Consider the following 25,860-nt stretch of genomic DNA (forward strand, 5'->3'; position numbering starts at 1 on the left):
TATTGTAACAACAAACAAGGCCACCAGTAACTTTGTTTTTCTTCCTTTTAGGGTTTTCTGGAAACTGTATCGGCTGTGGAGAAAGAGGATTTCGGTATTTCACGGAATTTTCCAACCACATAAACTTGAAGCTCACCACCCAGCCAAAGAAGCAGAAGCACTTAAAGTACTACCTAGTCAGAAGCTCCCAGGGTGTACTGTCGAAGGGACCTCTTATCTGCTGGAAAGGTAGCGTCAGCTTCTGGGAGGGAACGGGAAGGGAATGTGGATGTTACGATAGTATTGACAAGTGACCCATACGGGGTTCAGAATCCAGGTGTGGAATAGATAAATATCCCAAGTTCAGAAGACAATCCAAAAATGTAAAGCCCTCTGGCAGGTTATTTGACTTGCTCCTTTTTGTTTTTAACAGAAACTATTGAAATTTGGGAAAGGGTATTTCTCCTTGTATTTGTCACTTAGGGGTGTGGAATACAGCTCTTGGGGAAAAATGGGCTCTTTCTAGCTCTTCTGTCATTTAGAGAGGACTTCAAAGTGTCAGTTTCCTGGTCAGATGCTCTTTCTACTTTTTTTAGGGTCTTTGGTAATTCTTGAGTCTTCATTTTTCTATTAGAACTAAGCAAACTTTGGAATAAATAATGCTCTCTTCATCATACCTGGGAAAAGGCAGTATTAAGTTGACAAAGTTTTGTTTCTCTTCAGTTAGGAAGAACTTAAACTTATTTTTGAAAATGAATCCAGTTGAAATGTCACATCATCTTGTGGTTGATAGGAGTTGCCACAAGTTCTGTACATTGTTTAATGCAGTGGGACATCTAATTCTTATGAGCAGTTTCTTAGATGCTGAGATTTCCCCTCCATTATTAATATTATTATATTGTTAAAGACAATAGAATAATTGTCTTTAATATTTCTGTTTGTGAAAGATTTTGGCCTGACCATGAAAAATAGCATAGTAAATCCAAATTACAACTGAAGATTTGTTTCCGAATCCTTCACCATAATGACTCCTGGTTGCATTTGAGGAGAGATTATATAACTCCTTAGGAAATGGCTACATGTTCTGAGGCAGGGATCATCTGGACTGTGATCAGTGCTGTGACCACTAAATTGTAAGCGTGGTAAATTATAGATAACTCTTTATCCTGATAAAGTCTAAAGACTTTTCCTCTAGAAAAATCATTTTAAATGTCATGAACCCTAATAAAAGAGTAAAAATAGGATAGGTATCACCTCCCTGCCTTTTAACTGCCTTTTTTTAGCTTTTGTTTTGGTTGCATAAAATATTTTTAAGTTCTTATTTAGTGCTCAGTGACAATTCACCTTTCTGGTAAATAATAACATTTGTGAAATAGTTTGTGACACAATGATCCTGGGTGGCTTCTGGAGCCTCACATTTATAGTCATTCTGTTTTGGAATTGGAATTGTATATATGTACATACCTATCAAACTACATATTTGCATATAATATACATAACGTGGAGATATCCTTTTCAGTCAAAATACAGTAGCTCTTCAAGGAACGTCATAGATAGAAGATTATAGAAAACTGCCTCTAACTTTTGCATGTATCCAATAAACTTGGAAATTCTCTAAAGGACCCACTATAATTAACTTTGTCATTTACAACCATTTATGTTTCTTTTTCACATGCTACCTTTAAAGACTATTATAGTACAACATACAGTATAATTTGGTTGGAAGTTAGAGCCCCGAAAACCTGTGACACAGGTTGTCACAGTATTTGCTATCTACCTGAATCAGTACAAAGTATTATTAAAATATTACACCAAAGCCTCAAGTAATATTGGCTCATTTAAAATGAAGCTTAGTTTTGTATGATCAGTAAGTACCTTGAATATTGTCTACCTATTTCCTCTAATAAGAACTGAGAATAATAAGAATTTCTAATTTTTCTCCTCTGTGTATAATATTTTCTTTGCTTCTGTTTCTGGACGTAAATTAAGGTTGAGTAGGGAGGGTTGAAGGCAGCCTAGAGGGACTCTAGATTACTATTCTACACGTAAATCAATCCTGGACAGAAGGTTAACTGGTGCTTGAAAGCTTATTTGGTTTTTATAAATTATTGATATTTTAACCTCAGTATTACCCATGAAACTAACATGACTATATAGGTTATGAGTAATTTTTCTCCTGGGAACTAGTCTGTGAGGAACAAATGTCTAATTGTTCTTTGTAACTATTTCTTTGCCTTCCAAACATGACATTTGGCTCTAGGAAGACGAATTGTGTTCACCAGCTTGAACATTCTATTGGAGTCAAGGTTGGGGAAGGGGGATCTCTGTTGAAGAACGTGCTGCCACTTGAGGAACAGCAGTTTATTTTAGAGATTTTATGGATTGTGTCTCCCTCACCTGTTTTAACAGAATATTGTTTTCCTTACATAATGTGATTCTTACTCCTTTCTAGAATGTAGAAGCCGACAATCCTCTACCATTTGCCACTCTATTAAACCAAACTCTTCAGTGTCATCAACCGTGGCCCCAGAAAATGGCACAACTAATGGATACAAATCAGGATTCATTCAGACAGGTATTGGGTATTTTCTTTTGGACTTTCAAGTGGCAGATGTATATTTAATGAGGCATTTTAAACTTACTGTTGGATGGTTTGAACAGACCTATTTTTCAATAGCGGTATTGAGTTACTATTAGAATTAGAACTCAGCATTGAGATGGATCAGTCTGTGGAGGAGCAGGACCCAAAATCCCGACAGCCCTGCCAATGCTAGGCAAGGCATGGAAAAAGGAACTGACAGTTGGTAGGGAATTTAGTTCAAGCATAGGGCCTGTTTCTAGAGGAGTCTGACAGGAGGCAATAAGTAGAAACACAGATGTGAGAGAAGTCTGCATCATAGCCATCAGGTGGCATGTATTGGGGACATATTCATGAAGACTGGAATTCTACAGTAGGGCTCTAACTAGGCTTGCTCGACAGTATAGGGAGTATTACACCAACTTGGATACAAAGTAAAGTCCCAAAGTAGGACGAAGGATCACAGCGGAAGAATCTAGGACCTAGTTTCAGGTGGTACAAGATAGGAGCTTGGTTACAAATAACCAGATAAAATTTTAGTGCCTGAAACTAGGTTACAGTATCGGAGCTGGATCAGCAGAGTGGCTGACCTGATACTGAGCAGATAAGTTACTAGTCTAAAGCTTCTGAAAATTCCTCCAGTATAGAGGCCTGAACTCAGGTCAGGATAAGACTCCAGGGGGACTTAATGTTTCCAGGTGGCTGAAAGCCTGGAGGGCTGTAACTGAAAAGATCACTGCAGATAGTATTTGAGAAAATTACTCAGAACCAGTCTAGGTTATATCTTAGGCAAGAAGAAAAGTATTTTAAAAGAATTTGTGAATTTTTTTTCAGTTCACTTGTTTTTTGAGAAGTGCTACCTTACCCACAAACTTCATAGCATGTGTGCTTTGCCAGTATCCACTCAAACACAACAAGTTGGAAAAAAAGGTGTCTTTATTCATTTCACTACTTAGCATCCTCTTCCAAATTTATGTCAAATTTTAATGAGCTGGTAAATCGTTTGCACTTATTTTCAAGATGGAAGTGATTATTAGACTATGTTAACAACTGTAGTGATAATAAAGCTAACTTTATCTGGGGCACTTCTTGCTATGTGTCTGTACTCAGCTAAATCCACTTCATCCTGGATTTTAGAAATCTAACTTTTAAACTGCTCAAGAGATTTACATAGAGGCTGTAATTTAAGAGGAAAGAGAATATTCTAAATTCTCGTTTAGAATAAATGAGAGAACATCATGTCACTAGGTATTGAAGAAAGAAAAAATTGGTATTGGGCTCTTGGCATTGAAAGATTAGTTTTCATTACAGTGATGTCTCTCCTAGAATTTGATTGATTCTGTAGTATATTTTCTGCCATTAGAACTTGGGGCTAATGAAATGCAATTTAAAAATTACAGTATTAGTGATGAATATTTACTTCATTCCAACAAAAACTTACCAAGCGTTTATTATGTTCTCAGACCCTTGTCAGAGGCTGTAAGGCAGGGTTCCAGTACTTGACTACTGGCTCCAATGACTTAAAAACCACTCATATAAGGGATAAAAGAATGATAAAACATGTTACCTTTTCTAAGAGGGACAGGTGAATATATATAAATAACCAGTTGTACCTGAAAAAAATGAAAAGATACTGAAATGTTAGTAAGAAGTAATGAAATGTTAATAAGCAGTTTTGATTATGCAGAAATATATTTGGAAAATGAATATTGCTCTGAATAGAGGAATTCAAGATTCAGGCTTAGCAAAGCCTCCTTTAGTTGCCACGAAGGGACACAGGCAAGACACTGACTGACTCACAGTGGACACAAGTGGCCAAGTGCTATGCCAGTATTCTTGTGTATCCCTTGTTGGGGTGAGAATGGTAATTTGACCATGAAATTACCTATTAATTTTAGGTGCAATCCAGAGAATTTAATAGAAGATAGTGCCTTTAAAAGTAAAGCTTTGTGTCTAAAACTTTCTTCTTGACAAATTATGGAATCTTCAGTAATAATTTTCCTATGTATTTTGAAAGTAATAGACTGTAAGAATTTTACCTTAGCCTATTATATCATTTCAAACATTAGCGTATGCAGCATCTTAGCAGATAGATTCACCCTCCTGTAGGAGATTGTACCCTTCTTAATCTACAATCAGTGACTGCCTGTAATCAACATTTCTTAGCCTGAAATGTAGGTACACATGTTGCCAAGTATTTGAAGAGGGGATTAATTTACTATTTGCACAGCTTTGTCTCACATTCCAACTGCCAAGCTCTGGATGTTCTGTTCTAGCTGGCTTGCCACTTATATTTTGCATATTTTCCTTCAACATATTTGTGTGATTGATCATTCAAATTTTAGCCAACAATCCTGGTAAAATATTTTATGATTTTGACCGAAGGTGGCTACATAGTTATCTACCTACATTACACAGACATACCACATACAGACATATACACGTACATGTATTGTGTTTAATAAGGACAAGAATTCAAGAACAGGTGAAAAAATGGGAATTCCTTGGTGGTCCAGTGGTTGGGACTCTGCGCTTTCACTGCCGAGGGCCCAGGTTCAATCCCTGGTTGGGGAACTAAGATCCCAGAAGCTGCGTGGCATGGACAAAAAAAAAAAGGGGAAAAAGAAAAAAGGAATAGATGAAAAAAACCTTTGCCTAACCCAAGATCTTGAAAGTTTCTCTTCCACGTTTTTTTGTCTAAAAGTTTTATTGTTTTATCTCTTGCATTAAAGTCTGTGAGTCATGTTGAGTTAATTTTTGTGTGTGGTGTGAGGTGAGCATCTAAATTCATCTTTTTGCATGTGGATATCCAATTGTCCCAGCACCATCTATTGAACAGACTGTCTTTTTGTCAGTGAATTTCATTGACCTCATCAAAATTCAAAACTTTTACACCTCAAAAAGCAACATTAAGAAAATGAAAAGACAATGATGGACTAGAAAAATACTTGCAAAACACATATTTAATAAAGGATTTGTATCCAGAATTTACAAAGAACTCTTACAACTCAGTCATAAGATGACCATCCAATCAAAACATGGGCAAAAGATTTGGAATAGAGATTTCTTCAGAGAACATACACAAATGGCCAATAATCACATGAAAAGATGCTCAACATCATTAGCTGTTAGGGAAATACAAATCAAAACCATAATAAGATATTAATTCTATCTCCCCAGGAGAAATAAAGGCACGTGTCCTCACAAAAACTTATATACAAATGTTCATATAGCAGCATTATTCATTACAGTCGAAAACTGGAAACAACCTAAATGTCAATCTACTCGTGAATGGATAGACAAAATTGTGTATCCATACAATGGAATACCATGCAGCAATAATAAGGAACAAACTATTGACACATGCTACACCATGAATGAACTTCAAAAACTTTATGCTGAGAATTCCCTGGCAGCCCAGTGGTTGAAACTCCGAGATTCCACCGCAGGGGGCTTGGGTTCGATCCCTGATCGGGGAACTAAGATCCCACATGCCTCAAGCTATGGCCAAAAAACAGAACAAAACAAAAACATTATGCTAAGTGAAAGAAACTAGACAGAAGAGACCACATATTATATGATTTCATTTAATGAAATGTCCAGAAAAAGCAAATTTATAGAGACAGGAAATAGAATAGTGGTTGCCTGGGGCAAGGGGTGGGAATGAAAATTAACTGAAAGTGGGCATGAGGTTTCTTGCTGGGGGACAAAAATGTTCTAAAGCTGATTCATGGTGATGGTTGCACCACTTGGTCAAGTTACTAGAAATCATTGAACTGTGCACTTGAATTGGGTATATTCTATGATAAGTAAAATATACCTTAATAAAGCTGGGGGTTGGGGAGGAAAGATTAAAAAGCTGCTCTAAGAGAAAGGTAAAATCCTCTGGAGTGGCAACCTTTCTCCCTCATTTGAATCCAGTCTAATTTATTGAGTGTCTACTACAGAATGAGCACTGTTTCAGACCAGATGGTAAACTGCACAGGACTTGGAGTCAGAGTCTTGGTATTCAAATACTGCCCCTGATGTATATTGGCTGAGGCTTGGGATGAGCCACTCAATTGTTCTATGTCTTGGTTTTCTCATTTGTACAACTAAAAATAACAATACCTATTTTACAACTAAGAATTAGCTCAGCCTTGCTACTATACTTCTATTTGTGTGCCATTCTCCCAATTATAATAATTTGTTAACCATCTGTATTCTCTTATATGCTAGAAACTGTAAGTTCATTTTGTTTATCCCTATACCCCCTAGTACCTGGCAAATGCCTGGAAATAAATGGTGTTTTTTGTTGTTGTTGATGTTTTTTCTTTTTTGGCTGCACCTCGCGGCATGTGGGATCTTAGTTCCCCAACCAGGATTGAACCTGTGGCCCCCTGCAGTGGAAGCATGGAGTTCTAACCACTGGATTGCCAGGGAATTCCCAATAAACATCATTTGAATTCCATTTTTATTTACATTTTAAATTAGCATTTGGGGGATTGTTAACTTACTGGTGTGTACTCTTTTTCCAAATGAAGATGGTATGCTCATCTACCATTAGGAGGAAAAATTAGCCCGTAGGGCAGGACAGGGATGAGCCACCTAAACTCTGCCCGTGTGACTAATTTTTAAGAAGATGCTATCAGGCAGGACCTGATATGACTTTATGACTTTCTTAGGCCCTGGGCACATTTGCCTAAAGTATTTAAAATTGTATTTTATGACTGTGTTGGTATAAAGATGAATATATTAATACTATATGCTACAATACTTTGTTCAACAAAAAGAAATTAAAACATTTCTTATGATTTTAAAAGAAATTAAAACGTTTTCATGAACCCCTAGAAGTACTGTGGACCCAAGGCACTGACTTCTATGCCTAATGGAGAAGTTGGCCCTGTTATTGGAGCCATGTATTGTCCATGAAATGGGATTTTCCTCTGGATGAACCACTGTAGGCTTAAAATAATGTAAGCCCCTTACCATCTAATGCTTGTGTATTAAAGAAGGAAGAACAATAGCAATGAAAGGACTTGCCCTATCATATATCAAGCTCATGAGGCTTTACTAATAAAGACAGAGTGGAGTTGGCACAGGGATAGACACAGAGCAGCAGAACAGAATAGAAAGTCCCCAGACAGATTCATGTAACATGTGGGTATAGAGTGACTTGAACATCAGCAGAACCTTTTCTTTCAACAAATGGTCCTCAGAAGTTGGATATACTATGTGGAAGAACAATAAAACTGGACCCCTATTTCACTCTATACACAAAAATCAATTTCAGGTAGCTGGAGGATCCAAATGCAACAGGCAAAACAGTCAAGCTTTAAGAAGATATTGTAGAATATCTTAGATATTGTAGATATCTTAAAAGTAGAGACAAAAGGTGCTGATCACAAAGGAAAAAACTGACGTTTCACTGTTTTTAGAAGGTACTGTAGAGTTAAAAATCAAGCTATAAATTGAGAGAAGATATGTAATACATAAAACTAACCAAGGACTAGTACAAAGGACATATAAAGAATGCCTATGAATCAGTAAGAAAAAGACACATCAATAGAAAAATGAGCAAAGACTTCAAGCACCTCACGCAAGAGGAAATCCAAGTGGCCAATAAATACATGAAAAGATGATTAATCACTTTCGTAATTAGGGAAATTACATTAAAAATACAGTGAGATGCCATTATATACATGCCAAACTGGCAATGATTTGAGGTGTGACAGCAGTAGATGTTGGCAAAGATTTCAGGCAACACAAACCATCATATGCTGCCAATAGGAGTGTTAATTGATGGCACCACTTTGCAAGTAATTAGCAATACATAGAAAAGTAGAAAACATGCATATCCTATGATCTAGCTATTCCACTCCCTAAGGAAACACTTTTGCATCAAGAGATACGTACAAGACTCTTCAGAGTAGTGTTCTTTGCAAATGACAAGCTGAACACAACTCAAATGTTCATCAACAATAGAATAGATAGATAGGTTATGATGTATTTATATAATGAAATACCGTTTCGCAATGAGAATGAACAAATAATACCTACATGCATCCTGATGGAGGAATCTTCCAAAATGTTGAACAAAAATCTACTTACAGAAGACTCTATCCAATATGATTATATTTCTGTTATGTTCAAAAATATGCAAAACTAAATTATTTTAAGAATACGTACATAGCACAGTGGTTGCCTCTGGGGAGACGGAAGGAGAAGGGATGGGGAAAAACAAAAAGGAGGCTACTGGCTGCTGGCAGTGTTTTGTTTTGTTTTTATCCCTTGACTTGGATAGTGGTTATTTCCATAGGTATTTGCTTTATAATTATTTTTTTAATTAATTAATTTGTTTATTTATTTATTTGGGGCTGTGTTGGGTCTTCACTGCTACGCGTGGGCTTTCTCAAGTTGTGGCGAGCGGGGGCTACTCTTCGTTGTGGTGTGCGGGCTTCTCATTTCTCATTACAGTGGCTTCTCTTGTTGCAGAGCACGGGCTCTAGGTGCAAGGGCTTCAGTAGTTGTGGCACGCAGCCTCAGTAGTTGTGGCTCACAGGCTCTAGAGCACAGGCTTAGTAGTCGTGGTGTGTGGGCTTAGTTGCTCCGCGGCATGTGGGATCTTCCCGGATCAGAGCTCGAACCCATGTCCCCTGCATTGGCAGGTGGATTCCTAACCACTGCACCACCAGGGAAGTCCCTATAATTAATTTTTTAACTATACATAAATATTTTGTGAACTCACCTGTATTTTGATATATCTCATTGGGAAAAAGAGCAAATTTACCCTTTCAAACTACATAGGTGTATGGTATGCAGTGTTACACTTTGAGAACAAGTGGTATCATAGGCCAGGGATCCTATGGTGTAATAGTAATGTTTCAGTCTTTTTGAGTTTTTCTATTTCCCACTGCATTGAATCTGCTGTGGGGTTGTTGCTGTGGTGATAGAGCTGCAGCATGCAGCCCCACAGCTGACTTTCGTCTCCAAGAAGGGAAGGGGCAGAGCCAACCCTGATAGAAATCTCTAAGCACTCATATTTTCCCTTCCCTACAATGTCTTGGCCTCCTCTCCTTTGCCTTCCAAGAGTTTAGAGCTCTCATGCTGCCCTCTGTTTGTCCAGAATATTTCATGATGTGCCACATTCAACCCAGGCCTTACTATTTTGTCTCCATTTGCCCCCCAACTACAATTCCTCTGTCCAGGGTGACAGCCATTTAGAAAACAGTTTCCATTAGAATGTATTATTTAACTGTCCCTAAAATGTAACTGTGTTTGTCCCTTTCTGTTTTTGATTTGTCCTTTAGCCACTAAACTTCTGAGGTCAGAATAATCAAAAGTTCCTCTAGCAGGTTTTTCTAAGCTTAGTTCCTCATGAATATTCAAATTATTACTTTACCAAAGCACAGTCTCCTTTTTCCAAATGTGTTGGGAACCCTTTGGCTGGCAGATTTTCCCACTCCCAACCAGATACTGAGAACATGTAAGCTCTTCCTTTACACTGTATATTCCTTGGGTAGGGATTGTATCTTTGCTTTCTTCCCCTATTCTATCCCCAGAGCCTAGCATACTATCTGGCCTGCTGAAGAGGCTCAATAAGCATCTGATGAGTGAATGCATGGGTGGGGGAGAGGGAAGAAAGCCAGTGACCATGCTCCTCTGAGGCAGGGCCAGTGAATGAGCTTGTGAGACTCCTGTTGCCCACAAAAGAGAAAATGTAACTCGTTAGCAAGTATAAAGAAGAATGGCCCACTCTGCAGAAATGAAGAAAATGCAAGTAATAACAATGAAAAGTCATTTTCACCAGTTGCATTGGCCACAATACTCTATTTTAAGTGATAATATACAGGGCTGGCAAGGATGTGGTAAGACCAACAATCTCAGACCTCAGGCTGGTGGAGGTAAACAGTGATATGATCTTTTAAGAAAGCAATTTGGCAATATGTAACAAGACCATTAAAATATTTATATCCTCTACTCTAGTAATTTCACTTCAGAGGGCTTAGCCAAGAAAATAACCTAAAAGAAAGTCAAGATATTCACTGCAGTTATTCTTTATATTAGCATAAAAGGAAAAGCAATCTTTTAATATAGAAACAAATAAATCATAGCATACTCACATGACAAAGATGTCAAAAATACTGTGCAACCACATAGGAAATAATCCTGTTAAGTAAAAAATGTAATATTAAAACTCTATGGGTATTTTTGTTATATCATGTAAAAAATATAACATGGATAAAACATAGAAGGGCATACACTAGAGAATAAACAATGGTTTGTGGGACAAGTGAGCTTTTAACATGTTTGTTTCTATTTCTGAATTTTCCTTTATGTCATATTTTTCATAGTTAAGCACTAAAAATTCTCAGGATTAAGCCAAATGTATAGGTCAGTAGAAAAGACCTGTTTTTCACAATCTCCAGCATTCTTTATAGGAATACTGTGTAGGAATAAGGACCAGTACCTAACATAGACACATCCAAACTACAGCTAGAAGGTAACAAAAGCAGAATTTGAACTTTCTCTGCTCACTAGTGACAATTTTATTAGGCAATTTCTGGGTTATACATAGGTGATATTGATCTCTACCTAGAATTCTGTAAAATATTCCTGTGTCTCAAATTTCAAGGCAGGAGGAATGTGAAGAGGAGAGAGGAGCACTAGGGTTGAAAAATCCATAGAGATCAACTCAATATCCACTTTTGGCCAAAATGAATAAAAAGGGACTAATTTACCCTCCCATCTGAAACAACCAGAAAAAAAAAAAAAAAAGACAAAACTACATGAAAAACGATTTTTAAGACCCTGTCATCAGGCAACAAATGACATTGATTCCTGATCAACGGGAAACAAGTAAATGTGAGTCTTACCATTTTCCCAGCTTACTGCTTGGAGAGTTTCCAGACCATGATGCTGGGAGGGGGAACTGTGGTGGAGCCCAATAGGTCCCCTAAGTTGAGTAGAAGAAACTGAGAGTGAAGGGAGACCAAAGCAGCTAGAGTTCATTGCACCAAGTGCCAGAAGGGAGAGAGCTGCACAGAGAGAGAGAGCCCGAGCTGTGCAGAAGGTCCCCTGAAATTTTCAGCGTAGTACTGGTTGATGTATGCATGTGAGCAAACTACTCAGGGCTGGTAAAAAGTACCATCCAAAAGGATGAGAGGGAACATTCACACAGGGCCAGGGCCAGGGACTGTTCCCACCAGCTAGACAGGAAAACCTCACAATTTATCAGGCATTGGTTGGAATACTAAGGAGGGTCTTACCTCAGTAATAGAGAATACTTAGCTCTAGACTGAGCACTACCTCAAAACTGCAAAAAAAAGAAAAAAAGGTATCAAATTGTTTCCAAGTAATTTAACTGCATTCCAGAGTAAAGCTCAAGAATATTTATAGGCAAACTTCCAATTATAAGGTAAATAAGTACTAAGGATGTAATGTACAGCACGATAAATATAACTAACACTGCTGTATTATATATATGAAAGTTGTTAAGACAGTAAATCCTAAGAGTTCTCATCACAAGGAAAAAGATTTTTTCTTTTTCTTTTATTTTGTGTGTATATGAGATGATGGAGGTTCACTAAGCTTCTTGTGGTAGTCATTTCATGATGTATGTAAGTCAAATATTATGCTTTACACCTTAAACATATACGATGCTGTATGTCAATTATATCTCCATAAAACTAGAAGAAGAAGAAAAAGTACTTACAGGAATATCCAGCATCCTACAAGATAAAATTAACAATGCCTGACATTCAGTCAAAGATTACTGGGCATGCAGAGGCAGGGAAACACAATTAATATTGAGGAGACTCATTAATCAATCAAACTAACCCAGAACTGACACAGATGTCAGAATTAGCAGAAAAGGATGTCAAAACAGTTATAAACATATCTCATATTTTCAAAAAATTAAGTAAACATTGAAAATATTAAAAAGACCCAAAATGAACTTCTCAAGGTGACAACTACGATGCTTGAAATGAAAAATACACTGGATATGATTAACAACAGATTAGTCACTAGGGAAGAAAAGATTAATAATTTGAAGACATAGTAATAGAAACCATCCCCTGTGAAACACAGAGAGAAAAAATAAACTGAAAAGAGCATTAGTGAGCTATGGAACAACTACAAGCAGCTTTTTCTACTGAAACTGGAGTGCCTGAAGAGTGGGGGTGGGGGAGACAAAAAATATTTGAAGAAATAAAGGACAGAAACTTCCCAAACTTGATGAAACTTATAAACTCACAGATCCAAGGAGTTCAATGAATCCCCAGCACAGAAATATATAGAAAACCACAACAAAGCATGTCATAATAAAATTGCTTAAAGCCAACAATAAAGAGAAAAGCTTAAAAACAGCAAGAGAAAAATTCTTCTGTTATGTACAGAGGAACTAAAATAAACATGACATTATATTCTAATGGGAAACAATATAAATAAGACAGAGGAGCAACATCTTTAAAGTACTGAAAGCTAAGAACTGTCAACTTAGAATTCCATACTCAGCAAAAATATCTTTCAAAAATGAAGGTAAAATAAAGATATTTTCAGACATACAAAATATGAAAGAATTCACCACCAGCAGATTCTCACCATAAAAAAATGCTAAAGGAAGTCACTCATATAGATGGGCAATAATACCAGACAGAAGAAAGTCTGAATCTTTACAAAGGATTGAAAACCACTGAGAGAGGTAACTACCTGGGTAAATATATACATTTTTTTCTTATTATTTAAATCTATTTAAAAGATAATTGACTTATACAAATATAATAATATATTATGAGGTTATAATGTATGGAAAAGTAAAACGCATGACGATAGCAAAAGGCCAGGAGGGGAGATATGGAATGTATTGTAAAATTCTTGTACTATATATATATGAAATTGTATAATGCCACTTGAGGTTAGACTGTGATAAGTTAAGATATATACTATAAACCCTAAATCAACCACTAAAAAACCCAAGAGTTATAGTTAATGAGCTACAAGGAAGATAAAATGGAATCATAAAAATACTTAATTAACCCAAAAGAAGGCTGAAAAGAGGAAAAGGGAGACAAAAAATAGATGCAACAAGTTAGAAAATGAATAGCAAGATGAAAGAACCACATGAAGAATCACATTACGGCTTCCCTGGTGGTGCAGTGGTTGAGAGTCCGCCTGCCGATGCAGGGGACACGGGTTCGTGCCCTGGTCTGGGAAGATCCCACATGCCGTGGAGCGGCTGGGCCCGTGAGCCATGACCGCTGAGCCAGCACGTCTGGAGCCTGTGCTCCGCAACAGGAGAGGCCACAGCAGTGAGAGGCCCGCGTACCGCAAAAAAAAAAAAAAAAAAAAGAATCACATTAAATGTAAATGATCTAAACACCCCCACTCAGAGAATTCCCCAGCAGTCCAGTGGTTAGGACTCCACACTTTCACTGCTGAGGGCACAGGTTTGATCCCTCGTCAGGGAACTAAGATCCTGCAAGCCGTGTGGTGCAGCCCAATGAAAGTAATAATAATAAATTTTTTAAATAAAAAACACACCCCCACTCAAAGGCAAATATTATCAGATCAGAAAAAAGTAAGACCTGACTCTATGCTGCTTACATGAAATACAATTAAAATAAAAAGACACAAACAGGTAAAATGTAAAAGTATTTTTTAAATCTACCATGCTAACAGTAGTCAAAAGAAACCTTGAGTGGCTATATTAGTATCAAGCAAAATAGATTTGGGGACAAAGAATAATACCAAAGATTAAAGAGGTAACCTCATAATGATAAAGAGGTCAATTAATCAAGAGGCCAGAGCAATCCTAAACATTTATGCACCTAACAACAGAGCTTCAAAATACATGAAGAAAAAACTGATAGAATTATTTTAAGAAATACATAAATCCACAGCTATAGGTAGGTATTTCAGTACTTCTCTCTCAACAATTGATAGAACAGGTAAACAGAAAATCAATAAGGATATAGATTATCTGAACAACAGTATCAACCCACTTGACCCAATTGACATCTATGGAACACTTCACGTATCAACAGCAAGATGCACATTCTCCTCAAGTTCACATAGAACATTTACCAAGTCAGAGAAAAAAGACATTTTACATACAGAGGAACAGAAATAATTATGTTATCATGGTTATGGGCCATAAAACAAGTCTTAATACACTTGAAAGTATTCAAATAGTACAAAGAATGTTCTTTGCCCAAAGTGAAATTGCACTAGAAATCAGTAACAGAAAGATTTCTGAAAAATCTCTAAAATTTGAAAACTAAATAACACACTTGTAAATAATCCATCGATCAAAAGGGAAATTAGCAATATTTTGAATGGAATGGAAATGAAAAAAGAACATATCAGAATTTATGGGATGCCACTAAAGCAGTATTTAGAGGGGAATTTATAGCACTAAACTTGTATTAGAGAAGAAGAAATCTCTTGAGTCAATGAACTTAGCTTCCACTTTAAAAAACTAGGAAAAATAAGACAAAATTAAAACCAAAGTGAAGAGAAGAAAGGAAATAATAAAGGTCAAAGTGGCAATCGGTGAAACAGAAAACAGAAAAACAATGGAAAAATTGATAAAACCAGAAACTACTTCTTTGAGAAAATCAGTAAAATTGATAAAGCTCTAACCAGACAGGAAAACGAAAGAGAAGACACAAATTACCTATATCGGGAATGAGAGAGGTGACATCACTGTAGATTTGAAAGATATTAAAAGGATAATAAGGGAATGTTAGGAACAGTTTTATACCAATAAATTTGACAACTTAGATGAGATGAACAATTTCCTTGAAAGACACAAATTATAAAAGCTTACATGAGAAGAAATACACATGAATAGCCCAGTATCTATTAAATACATTGAAAATGTGGTTAAAATCTTTCCTAAAAAAACAAAACAAAACAAAAAAACCCTCTAAAATGGGCAGAAGACCTAAATAGACATTTCTCCAAAGAAGATATACAGATTGCCAACAAACACATGAAAGGATGCTCAACATCATTAATCATTAGGGAAATGCAAATCAAAAGTACAATGAGGTATCATATCACACCAGTCAGAATGGCCATCATCAAAAAATCTACAAACAATAAATGCTGGAGAGGGTGTGGAGAAAAGGGAACCCTCTTGCACTGTTGGTGGGAATGTAAACTGTTACAGCCACTATGGAGAACAGTATGGAGGTTCCTTAAAATACTAAAAATAGAACTACCATATGACCCAGCAATCCCACTACTGGGCATATACCCTGAGAAAACCATAATTCAAAAAGAGTCATGTACCACAATGTTCATTGCAGCTCTATTTACAATAGCCAGGACATGGAAGTAACCTAAGTGTCCATCAACAGATGAATGGATAAAGAAGATGTGGTGCATATATACAATGGAATATTACTCAGCCATAAAAAGAAAGGAAATTGAGTTATTTGTAGTGAGGTGGATGGACCTAGAGTCTGTCATACAGCGTGAAGTAAGTCAGAAAGAGAAAAACAAATACCATATGCTATCACATATATATGGAATCTAAAAAATAAAAAAATGGTTCTGAAGAACCTAGGGGCAGGACAGGAATAAAGACACAGATGTAGAGAATGGACTTGAGGACACGGGGAGGGGGAAGGGTAAACTGGGACGAAGTGAGAGAGTGGCATGGATTTATATATACTACCAAATATAAAATAGATAGTTGGTGGGAAGCAGCTGCATAGCACAGGGAGATCAGCTCTGTGCTTTGTGCCCACCTAGAGGGGTGGGATCGGGAAGGTGGGAGGGAGATGCAAGAGGGAGGAGATATGGGGATATATGTATATGTATAGCTGATTCACTTTGTTATAAAGCAGAAACTAACACACAATTGTAAAGCAATTACACTCCAATAAAGATGTTAAAAAATAAATAAATAAAATAGCTACAAAAACCTTAAAAAAAAACAACCCTTTAGGCCCAGATGGCTTTACTGATAGATTCCACCTTTAAGGAAGAAATAATACCAGTTCTACACAAACTTCCAAATAATTGAAGAGAATGGACTACTTCCTAACTCATTCTAGACAGCATTACATTGATACCAAATCAAAGACATTATAAGAGAAGTTCAAACCAATATCCTTCATGAAATAAATACAAAATTTAGTAAGCAAATTTTAGCATATTGAACCCAACAATATGTTAAAAGGATAATATATCATGACCAAGTAGAGTTTATCCTAGGAATGCATGATTGGTTTAACATTTGAATACCAATCAATGTAATTTACCATGTTAACAAACTAAACTAAAACCATATTATTATCTCAACAGATGCAGAAAAAAGCTTTGACAAAATTCAATATTTATTCCTGATAAAGACTCTTAACAAACTAGGAAAAGAAGGGAACTCCTTCCACCTGATCATGGTCATCTGCAAAAAACCCCACAGCTAACATACTTAGTGATAAAAGACTAAACCTCTCTCCCTAAGATCAGAACAAGATAGGCATGTCCGCTCTTACTACTTCTGTTCAATATTGTACTGCAGGTTCTAGCCAGTGCAGTCAGGCAAGGAAAAAAAAAAGACATCCAATTTGGAAATGAAGAAGTAAAACTGTCTTTATTCATAGTAGATTTTCTATGGAGAAAATCCGATGAAATCTACAAAAATGCTAAACTGAGTTTAGCAACATTGCAGGATACAAGATCAATATACAAATATCAATTGTACTTCTATATATCAACAATGCATTATCAGAAATTAAGATTTTTAAAATAACTACCATTTATAATAGCATTAAAAACATGAAAAAAAAAGGGTGGGGGGCTTCCCTGGTGGCGCAGTGGTTGAGAGTCCGCCTGCCAATGCAGGGGACGTGGGTTCGTGCCCCGATCTGGGAGGATCCCATGTGCCGCGGAGCGGTTGGGCCCGTGAGCCATGGCCGCTGAGCCTGCGCGTCCGGAGCAAAAAAAAAAAAAAAGAAAACTTAATGATAAGAAAATAACCTAATTTTTAAAATGCACAAAAGATATATGATGGTAATTAAGCACATGAAAAGATGCTTAACACCATTAGTCATTGGGAAAATGCAAATTAAAACAACAACGGGATTTTCCACATACTTAGAATGGCTAAAATTAAAAGACTGACTATACCAAATGTTGGTGTGGGCGTGGAGGAATTGGAACTCTTGTACACTGCTGAGAATGTAAAATAGTAAAACCACTTTGGGAAACAGTTTGACAGTTTCTTAAAAAGTTAAACATACACCTACCAGATAGTCTAGCCATTCCATTCCTAGATATTTACCCAAGAGAAAAGGAGTATATGCAACAAACATTTGTGCACAAATGTTCATAGCAGCGTTATTTGTAATAGCCAAAAACTGGAAACAACCCAAATGTCCATCCAGGTGAATGTTTATCCAGGTGAACAGATAAATAAATTGTTATATACAACTCAATAAATAGTAATGAGCTATTGATATTCATAACAATATGGATGGATTTCAAAATGATTAAGGCAATAATTCACTCAAAAGAAGCCAGACAAAAGGAAAAAAATATCATTCTATTTGTATAAAACTCTAGGAAATGCAAGCTAATCTAAAGCAGCTCAGGGAATTCCCTGGCAGTCCAGTGGTTAGGACTCTACGCTTCCACTGCTGGGATCCGGTGTTCAATCCCTAGTGGGGGAACTAAGATCCCACAAGCTGTATGGCCAAATGAATAAATAAAGCAGATCAGTGATTGTTTACAGCAAGGGAAACGCAGGAAAGAGGGATGACAAGGAGATTTAGAGGTGATGAATGTGTTCACTATTTTGACTGTGGTGATGGTTTCACAAGTATATACATATGTCAAAACTTATCAGATTGCATACCTTAAGTATGTGCAGTTTATTGTCAATTATGCCTCAATAAAGTTGTTTAAAAAATGAATAGTGTAAGAACAGGTTAGGAAGATATCTGACTTAACATTAATTATAGGGGTAATTGTGTTTTAATTATCATGTTTTAATTAAATACTACTTTTTGAGTCAAAAGTAAAATATGGCTGACAAATAAATGATGCAGCCTCAGCATGCATTAATAGAAATATTGTGTCTTATTAGAAGAACATTAATTGTAGTCTGAATGTGAAAATAGGTCTAGAGTACTTTACTCAGAAAAGAAGCAAATTATGTAGGCTAAGTTTAATACAGGTGCCAAGGGCAAAAAGAGAGCTTGTAAAGATTTAAGCTCTCAAGCATCTGGAAAACACTTGAGATTTAGCAAGACAAATATTTATTGAATATCTACTGTGTTCTAGGCACTTGCTAAATATGTTAATCGCTACCGAGAGGTAGGTTTTAGGACCATTTTGCAGATCATGAATCAGAATCTCAGAAAAGGTTAATATTTGGCTTTTTTAAAAAAGAGTTATTAAGTGAAAAAACCAGAATTCAGATTCTTTCAACTTGCTACTTAAATGGCTGCCTTTTTTAAAAAAATTATTTATTTTGTTTTATTTTTGGCTGTGTTGGGTCTTCGTTGCTGAGAGTGGGCTTTCTCTAGCTGCGGCAAGCGGGGGCTACTCTTCGTTGCGGTGCGTGGGCTTCTCATTTTGGTGGCTTCTCTTTGTTGTGGAGCACAGGCTCTAGGCGCACAGGCTTCAGTAGTTGCAGCACGCGGGCTCAGTAGTTGTGGCTTGTGGGCTCTAGAGCGCAGGCTCAGTAATTGTGGTACACGGGCTTAGTTACTCTGCGGCATGTAGGATCTTCCCGGACCAGGGCTCGAATTTGTATCCCCTGCATTGGCAGGCGGATTCTTAACCACTGCGACACCAGGGAGGTCCACATTGCTCCCTTTTTTAGAAAGTTTTTGCCCCCCAGTGATTTTGCACTAACAGAGAATTATTGAACTATTGCATAAAGAAGATAAGGAAGTCGTTTTGGCTTCTCTTTTTCCACTCTATTTCTTTAACCATGATGTGGCAGACATTGTGCCAGGAGCTGGGAATGCCCTCAAGGAGCTCATGACCTAGTGGCAAAAATAGGAAATTACAAACTCCTACAACATAGAGCATAGAGCTGTGACTTGCTCAAGGAATTTTCCAAGTTTGCAAATCCTCCAGTGCTTAAAAGGTCACTCACTAGTAGAGATAATCAGGCCTTGGTGAGATACAGATGCTGGGCAATCAGTTGCTTACTCACTATCTAAGCACCAGATTCTGCACAACAGCCTGCAGTTCAGATTCATGTCTGAGCAAGATCACAGGCTATTGCATTTTGGACACTGGGGCTGCTCCCAAATAATCAAAACCACTAGTGTTAAATGCTGAATATGCCAATGTCACCATACCTGATAAATTCAAGAATAGAAGCATGCGCAAGGTGGTAAAGATTAGGGAATAACAGAAAAGGATTTACATTTTGGAAAGTTAACTCTGACCTTACCTAATGCCTAACGGTGCTTTCTGACTGCATGCTTACAGCATATGGCCTTTTGTGACTGGCTTTTTTCACTTGACGTAATGTTTTCAAGGTTCCTCCATGTTGTAGCATGTATCAGTACTTCATTCCTTTTTGCTGCTGAAATATCCCATTTTATGGATATACCATATTTTATTTTTCCATTTATTTGTTGATGGACATTTAGGTTGTTTCTACTTTGGGGCTATTATGAATAATGCTGCTATGAACATTTGGGTACAGATTTTTTATGGGCATGTGTTTTCACTTCCCTCTCATTTTATAGCTAGGAGTGGAATTGCTGAGTTATATGGTAACTCTGTGTCTATCCATTTGAGGAATTATTTTCCAAAGTGGCTGCACCATTTTACATTCCTACCAGTAATGTGTGAGGGTTCCAATTTCTCCATATCCTGGTCAACACTTGTTATTGTCTGTCTTGTTTTGTTTTAGCCATCCTAGTGGGTGTAAAGTAGTATCTTATTGTGGTTTTGATTTGTGTTTCTCCAATGGCTAATGATGTTGAGCATGTTTTCATGTGCTAATTGGCTATCTGTACATCTTCTTTGGAGACGTGTCTTACAAATCATTTGCCCATTTTTCAGTTGGGTTATTTGTCTCTCTATTATTGAGTTGTAAGAGTTCTTTATACATTCTGGATACGAGTCCTTTACCAGATATATGAGTTACAAATATTTCTCCCACTATATGAGTTGTCTCTTTCTTGATGGTGTCCTTTGAAGCACAAATTTTTTTTATCATGATGAAGTCCAATTCATCTATTTTTTTTTTCTTTTGTTGCTTGTACTTTTGGTGTCACATCTAAGAAACCATTGCCTAATCCAAGGCCATGAAGATTTACTGCTATGTTTTCTTCTAAGAGTGTTATAGTTTTAACTCTTACATTTAGATCTATAATCCATTTTTGGTTAATGTCTATATATGGTGTGAGGAAGAGGTCCAACTTCATTCTTATGCATGTGGATATCCAGTTTTCCCATAACATTTGTTGAAAAGACTATTTTTTAATACATTGAATTTTCTTGGCACTCACTCATTTCAAAATACATTTGCCCATTAAATGTAAGGTTTTATTTCTGGATTCTCAATGCTATTCCGATGATCTGTACATCTTTCATTATGCCAGTGCTGCACTGATTGATAATTGTAGCTTTGTATGAAGTTCTGAAATGGGTAAGTATGAATCCTCTAGCTTTGCTTTTCTTTTTTGAGATGATTTTGGTTATTCTGGGCCTCTTGCATTTCCATATGAATTTTAGAATTAACTTGTCAATTTCTACAAAGAAACCAGCTTGAATTTTGGTATGGCTTGCTGAATCTATTGAATCTGTAGAACAATTTGAGGAGTATTGCTGTATTAACAATGTTAAGTCTTCCAATCCATGAGCATGGAATGTCTTTCCATTTATTTAGGTCTTTAAAAATTTCTTCTAACAATGTTTTATAGTTTTCAAAGTATAAGTTTTACACTTCTCTTACTAAATTTATTCCTAAGTAGTTATTTTTTCTGATGCTATTGTAAATGGAACTTTTATGTTAATTTTATTTTTGTGTTGTTCATTGCAAGTACATAGAAATACAATTGACTTGTATATTGAGCTTGTATCCTGCAACTTTGGTTAATTCATATATTAGCTTTAGTAGTTTTATAGTGTATTCCTTAGTATTTCCTTTTTGTTCATTTTATCTGAGTCATCTAATTTGATGTCTTTATGAGTTAAGTAGGGCTGCCATCACAAAATAGCACAGACTGAGTGGCTTAAACAACAAAAATTTATTTTCTCACAGCTCTGGAAGTTGCAAGTCCAAGATCAAGGTGCAGCAGGGTGTTTTTTTTTTCTGAGGCCTCTTTCCTTGGCTTGTAGATAACCAGCTGCCTTCTTGCTATATCCTCACATGGCCTTTCCTCTGTGCATGCACATCCCTGTTGTTTCTTCCTCTTTTTTAAAGGACACCAGTCATATTAGATTAGAACTCTACCCTTATGACCTCATTTAACCTTAATTACTTCTTTAAGGACTCTATATACTGTCACATTCTAAGGTACTAGAGATTAGGGCTTCAACATATGATTTGTGGGGACAGGGGCACAATTCAGTCCATAACAAAGGCATACAATTGTTCATAGTATTCCTCTATAATTCTTTTTATTTCTGTAAGTTTGCTAGCAATGCCCTCTTTTTCACTCTTGATTTTAGTAATTTGCATCTTTTCTCTTTATTTCTTGGTCAGTCTGGCTAAAGTGTTGTCAATTTTGTTGATCTACTCAAAGAACAAACTTTTGGTTTTGCCAGTTTTCACTATTGTTTCTCTATTCCCTACTTCATTCATTTCTGCTCTAGTCTTTATTATTTCCTTTCTTCTACTTATTTTGGGTTTAGTTTACTTTTCTTACTTCTTTTTACTTGAGATTTTCTTCCTTTTCATTTATTTATTTTTAAAATTTTTATTTTATATTGGAGTATAGTTGATTTACAATGTGTGGTAGTTTCAGATGTACAGCAAAGTGATTCAGTTATACATATACACATATCTATTCTTTTTCAGATTCTTTTCCCATTTAAGTTATTACAGAATATTGAGTAGAGTTCCCTGTGCTATAGAGTACGTCCTTGTTGATTATTTATTTTATATTTAGTAGTGTGCATATGTTAATCCCAAACCCCTAATTTATCCCTCCCCCTGAACCTTTCCCTTTGGTAACCATAAATTGTTTTCTAAGTCTGTGAGTCTGTTTCTGTTTTGTAAATAATTTCATTTATATCATTGTTTTAGATTCCACATACAAGTGATATCATATGATATTTGTTTTTCTCTGACTTACTTCACTTAGTATGATAATGTCTAGGTCCATCCATGTTGCTGCATATGGCATTATTTCATTCTTTTTTATGGCTGAGTAATATTCCATTGTATATATGTACAACATCTTCTTTATCCATTCATCTGTCAATGGACATTTAGGTAGCTTCCATGTCTTGGCTATTGTAAATAGTGCTGCAATGAATATTGGGTACATGTATCTTTTCAAATTATGGTTTTCCCCAGATATATGTTCAGGAGTGGGATTACTGGATCATATGGTAACTCTATTTTTAGTCTTTTAAGGAAACTCCATACTGTTCTCCGTAGTGGCTGTACCAGTTTACATTCCCACCAACAGTGTGGGAGGGTTCCCTTTTCTCCACACCCTCTCCAGCATTTACTGTTTGTAGACATTTTTATGATGGCCATTCTGACTGGTGTGAGGTGATACCTCTTGGCAGTTTTGATTTGCATTTCTCTAATAATTAGCGATATTGAGCATCTTTTCATGTGCTTTTTGGCCATCTGTATGTCTTTTTTGGAGAAATATCTATTTAGATCTTCTGCCCTTTCTTCCTTTTTTTTTGGCCATGCTGCACAGCTTGTGGGATCTTAGTTCCCCAACGAGGGATTGAACAGGGACCCATGGCAGTGAAAGTGCTGAGTCCTAACCACTGACTGGACCGCCAGGGAAGTCCCCCTTTTTAATATAGGCATTTGCAGCCATAAATATTCCTCTAAGCACTTTTTAAACAGTATCTCATAAGTTTTCAGTTGTCGTGGTTTCATTTTCATTTATCTTAAAGTGATATCTAATTCCCCTTGTGATTTCTTTGATCTATTGGTTATTTAGTAATGCATTGTTTAATTGCCACAAATTTGTGAATTTCTCAAATTTCCTTGTTATTGATCGCTCATTTGATTCCATTGAGGTTAGAGATTGTATTTTGTATGATTTTAATTCTTTTAAGTTTATTGAGGCTTGTTTTATCACCTAACATATTGTCTATCCTGGAGACTGTTTCCTGTGCACTAGAAAAGAATGTATATTCTGCTTTTGTTCAGGGAATGTTCTGTTGATATCAGTTACATCTAATTGGTTTATAGTGCTGCTCAAGTCTTCTATTTCCTTCTTGACTCTCTCCCTAGTTATTCTATCCATTATTGAAAGTGGGGTACTGAAGTCTCAAACAGTTATCATCAAATTGACTATTTCTCTCTTCAGTTTTGTCAGGATTTGCTTCATGAATTTGGGGCTCTGTTGTTTATATGTTTATATTTTTATAATTGTTATGTCTCCCTGGTGGATTGACACTTTTATCATTATAAAATGTCCTTTTTCTTCTCTAGTAATAATATTTTCTTAAAGTCTATTTTTTCTGGTATTAGTATGGTCACTCCAGCTCTCTTCTAGCTACTGTTTGCATATATAGTGTGTTTTGTCATACAGAATTTTTAAAGTTTTATATAGCTGAATATATAAATTTTTTATGGCTTCTGCATTTTGAACAATAGTTTGGCCTTTTCCATTTCAAGGTGATAATTGACTCTCCCATGTTTTCTCCTATTATTTCTGTAGCTTCAGTTTTTAAGTTTCTACTTTTGGTCCATTTGATTTTGTTTGGTACTTGGTGTAAGTTGTAGATCCAACTTAATTTTTTTCTTATATGTCCAATTGCCACAGCACAGTTTATTGAATGGTTCATCTTCATTGCTGCTTTGGGCTGGTACCTTTATCTTATACTAAATTCTTATGTGTATTTGCATCTGCTTCTTACTGTCTTTTTTCTTCCATTGTTCTGTTTGTCTACTAATGCACTAGGACCACAGTATTTTATAGACTGTGGCTTTATAAGTCTTTATATCATCATGTTAGCCTCTTGTCATTTCTCTTATTTTTCAGAATGTTTCTTGCTATTCTTGTGTGCTTATTTTTTTCATATCAACATTACATCAATTTGCTTACTTAAACAATTTGCTTACTTACTAATAATTCTAATAGTAATTCTAATAATATCTAAACCTGTTGGTATTTTCCTAGGATCATATTAAATTTATGAATTAACTTAGATTGATTGGCATTTTTTTGACATTGAATATTTCTGATCTGAAACATGGTTGTCTTAACGTTTGTACAGGCCTATTTTCAAGGTCTTCAGAAAAAATTTTTAATTTTTAAAAATCTTTAATATGAAAAGTTAAAAATAGAGAGAATAATATCACGGACCATCACTGTGGACCTATTACCCAGCTTAAATAATTATGAACACATGGCCATATTTTCAGTATTACTGCCTCTCTCCCTCCCTCCCTCAATGTTTTACAACAAATCCCAGACATTATATAAGAAATATGATCAATTTTTCTTCATATAGTTGTGTACATTTCTTATTAAGCTTATTCCTAGACGTTTTATCTTACTGTTGTTCATTGTTTTTATATAGGAAGATTTATTTCTGTACATTGATTTTGTACACTTTTGTTATTATTTAAATATTTGTTTGTGCTAATTTGAATTCATTGACTTGAAAAGGTTACCACCCTTTATAATTTGCTAACCAGATTTCACCTGTATGCTCACCTGAACTGTTAGAAATATGCTAAAATTCTAGGTATAGACTAGTGTAGTAAGCTACTAGTCTTGCACCAAACAACATATTTGTGACCTGAAACGTAATAACCAACCTGTGTAGTGACATGTCAAATTTACCTGGAATTCCTGTCCTGTAAGGTTCTCTGTTAATACCTGAAAAACTCAGGTTGTCTTCAGTTTCCTGTCACTTTATAATATTTTATGTGCAGTTGCTGGCCTCTATTCTTCCTGTAGACCTTAAAATCACTCCCTGATGTAAGTCAGTCCCTCAGAGAGGCACATAACTCTTCTGAGCCAGTAGGGAACCATTTCAGTCTTTTGAGTTCCTATGATAAGCACTGATCAGATGTATCAGGAATCACATTGTGGCATGAGCACTAATATTTTAGATAGTTTCTAATGTAGCACCGTCAGTATCCTGTGCTTTAGAACAGGATACTCTCAGAGTTTTTCAAACTCTCAGAG

General features: G+C 36.1%; 1 protein-coding gene across 5 annotated transcripts in view; it reads left to right on the forward strand.

Moving 5' to 3' along the window:
• Positions 1–25,860, forward strand: part of GREB1L (GREB1 like retinoic acid receptor coactivator) — a 260,458-nt gene that overhangs the window by 161,150 nt on the left and 73,448 nt on the right. For all 5 annotated transcript variants that reach the window (XM_033837607.2, XM_033837608.2, XM_073790574.1 and 2 more), the window contains exons 6-7: positions 52–228; positions 2,432–2,554. In XM_033837607.2, coding sequence (XP_033693498.1) covers positions 52–228; positions 2,432–2,554 — 300 coding nt within the window. The remainder of the gene's footprint in view (positions 1–51; positions 229–2,431; positions 2,555–25,860) is intronic.

This window comes from Tursiops truncatus, chromosome 13 (assembly GCF_011762595.2).
Source record: "Tursiops truncatus isolate mTurTru1 chromosome 13, mTurTru1.mat.Y, whole genome shotgun sequence".
Lineage (NCBI taxonomy): Eukaryota > Metazoa > Chordata > Mammalia > Artiodactyla > Delphinidae > Tursiops > Tursiops truncatus.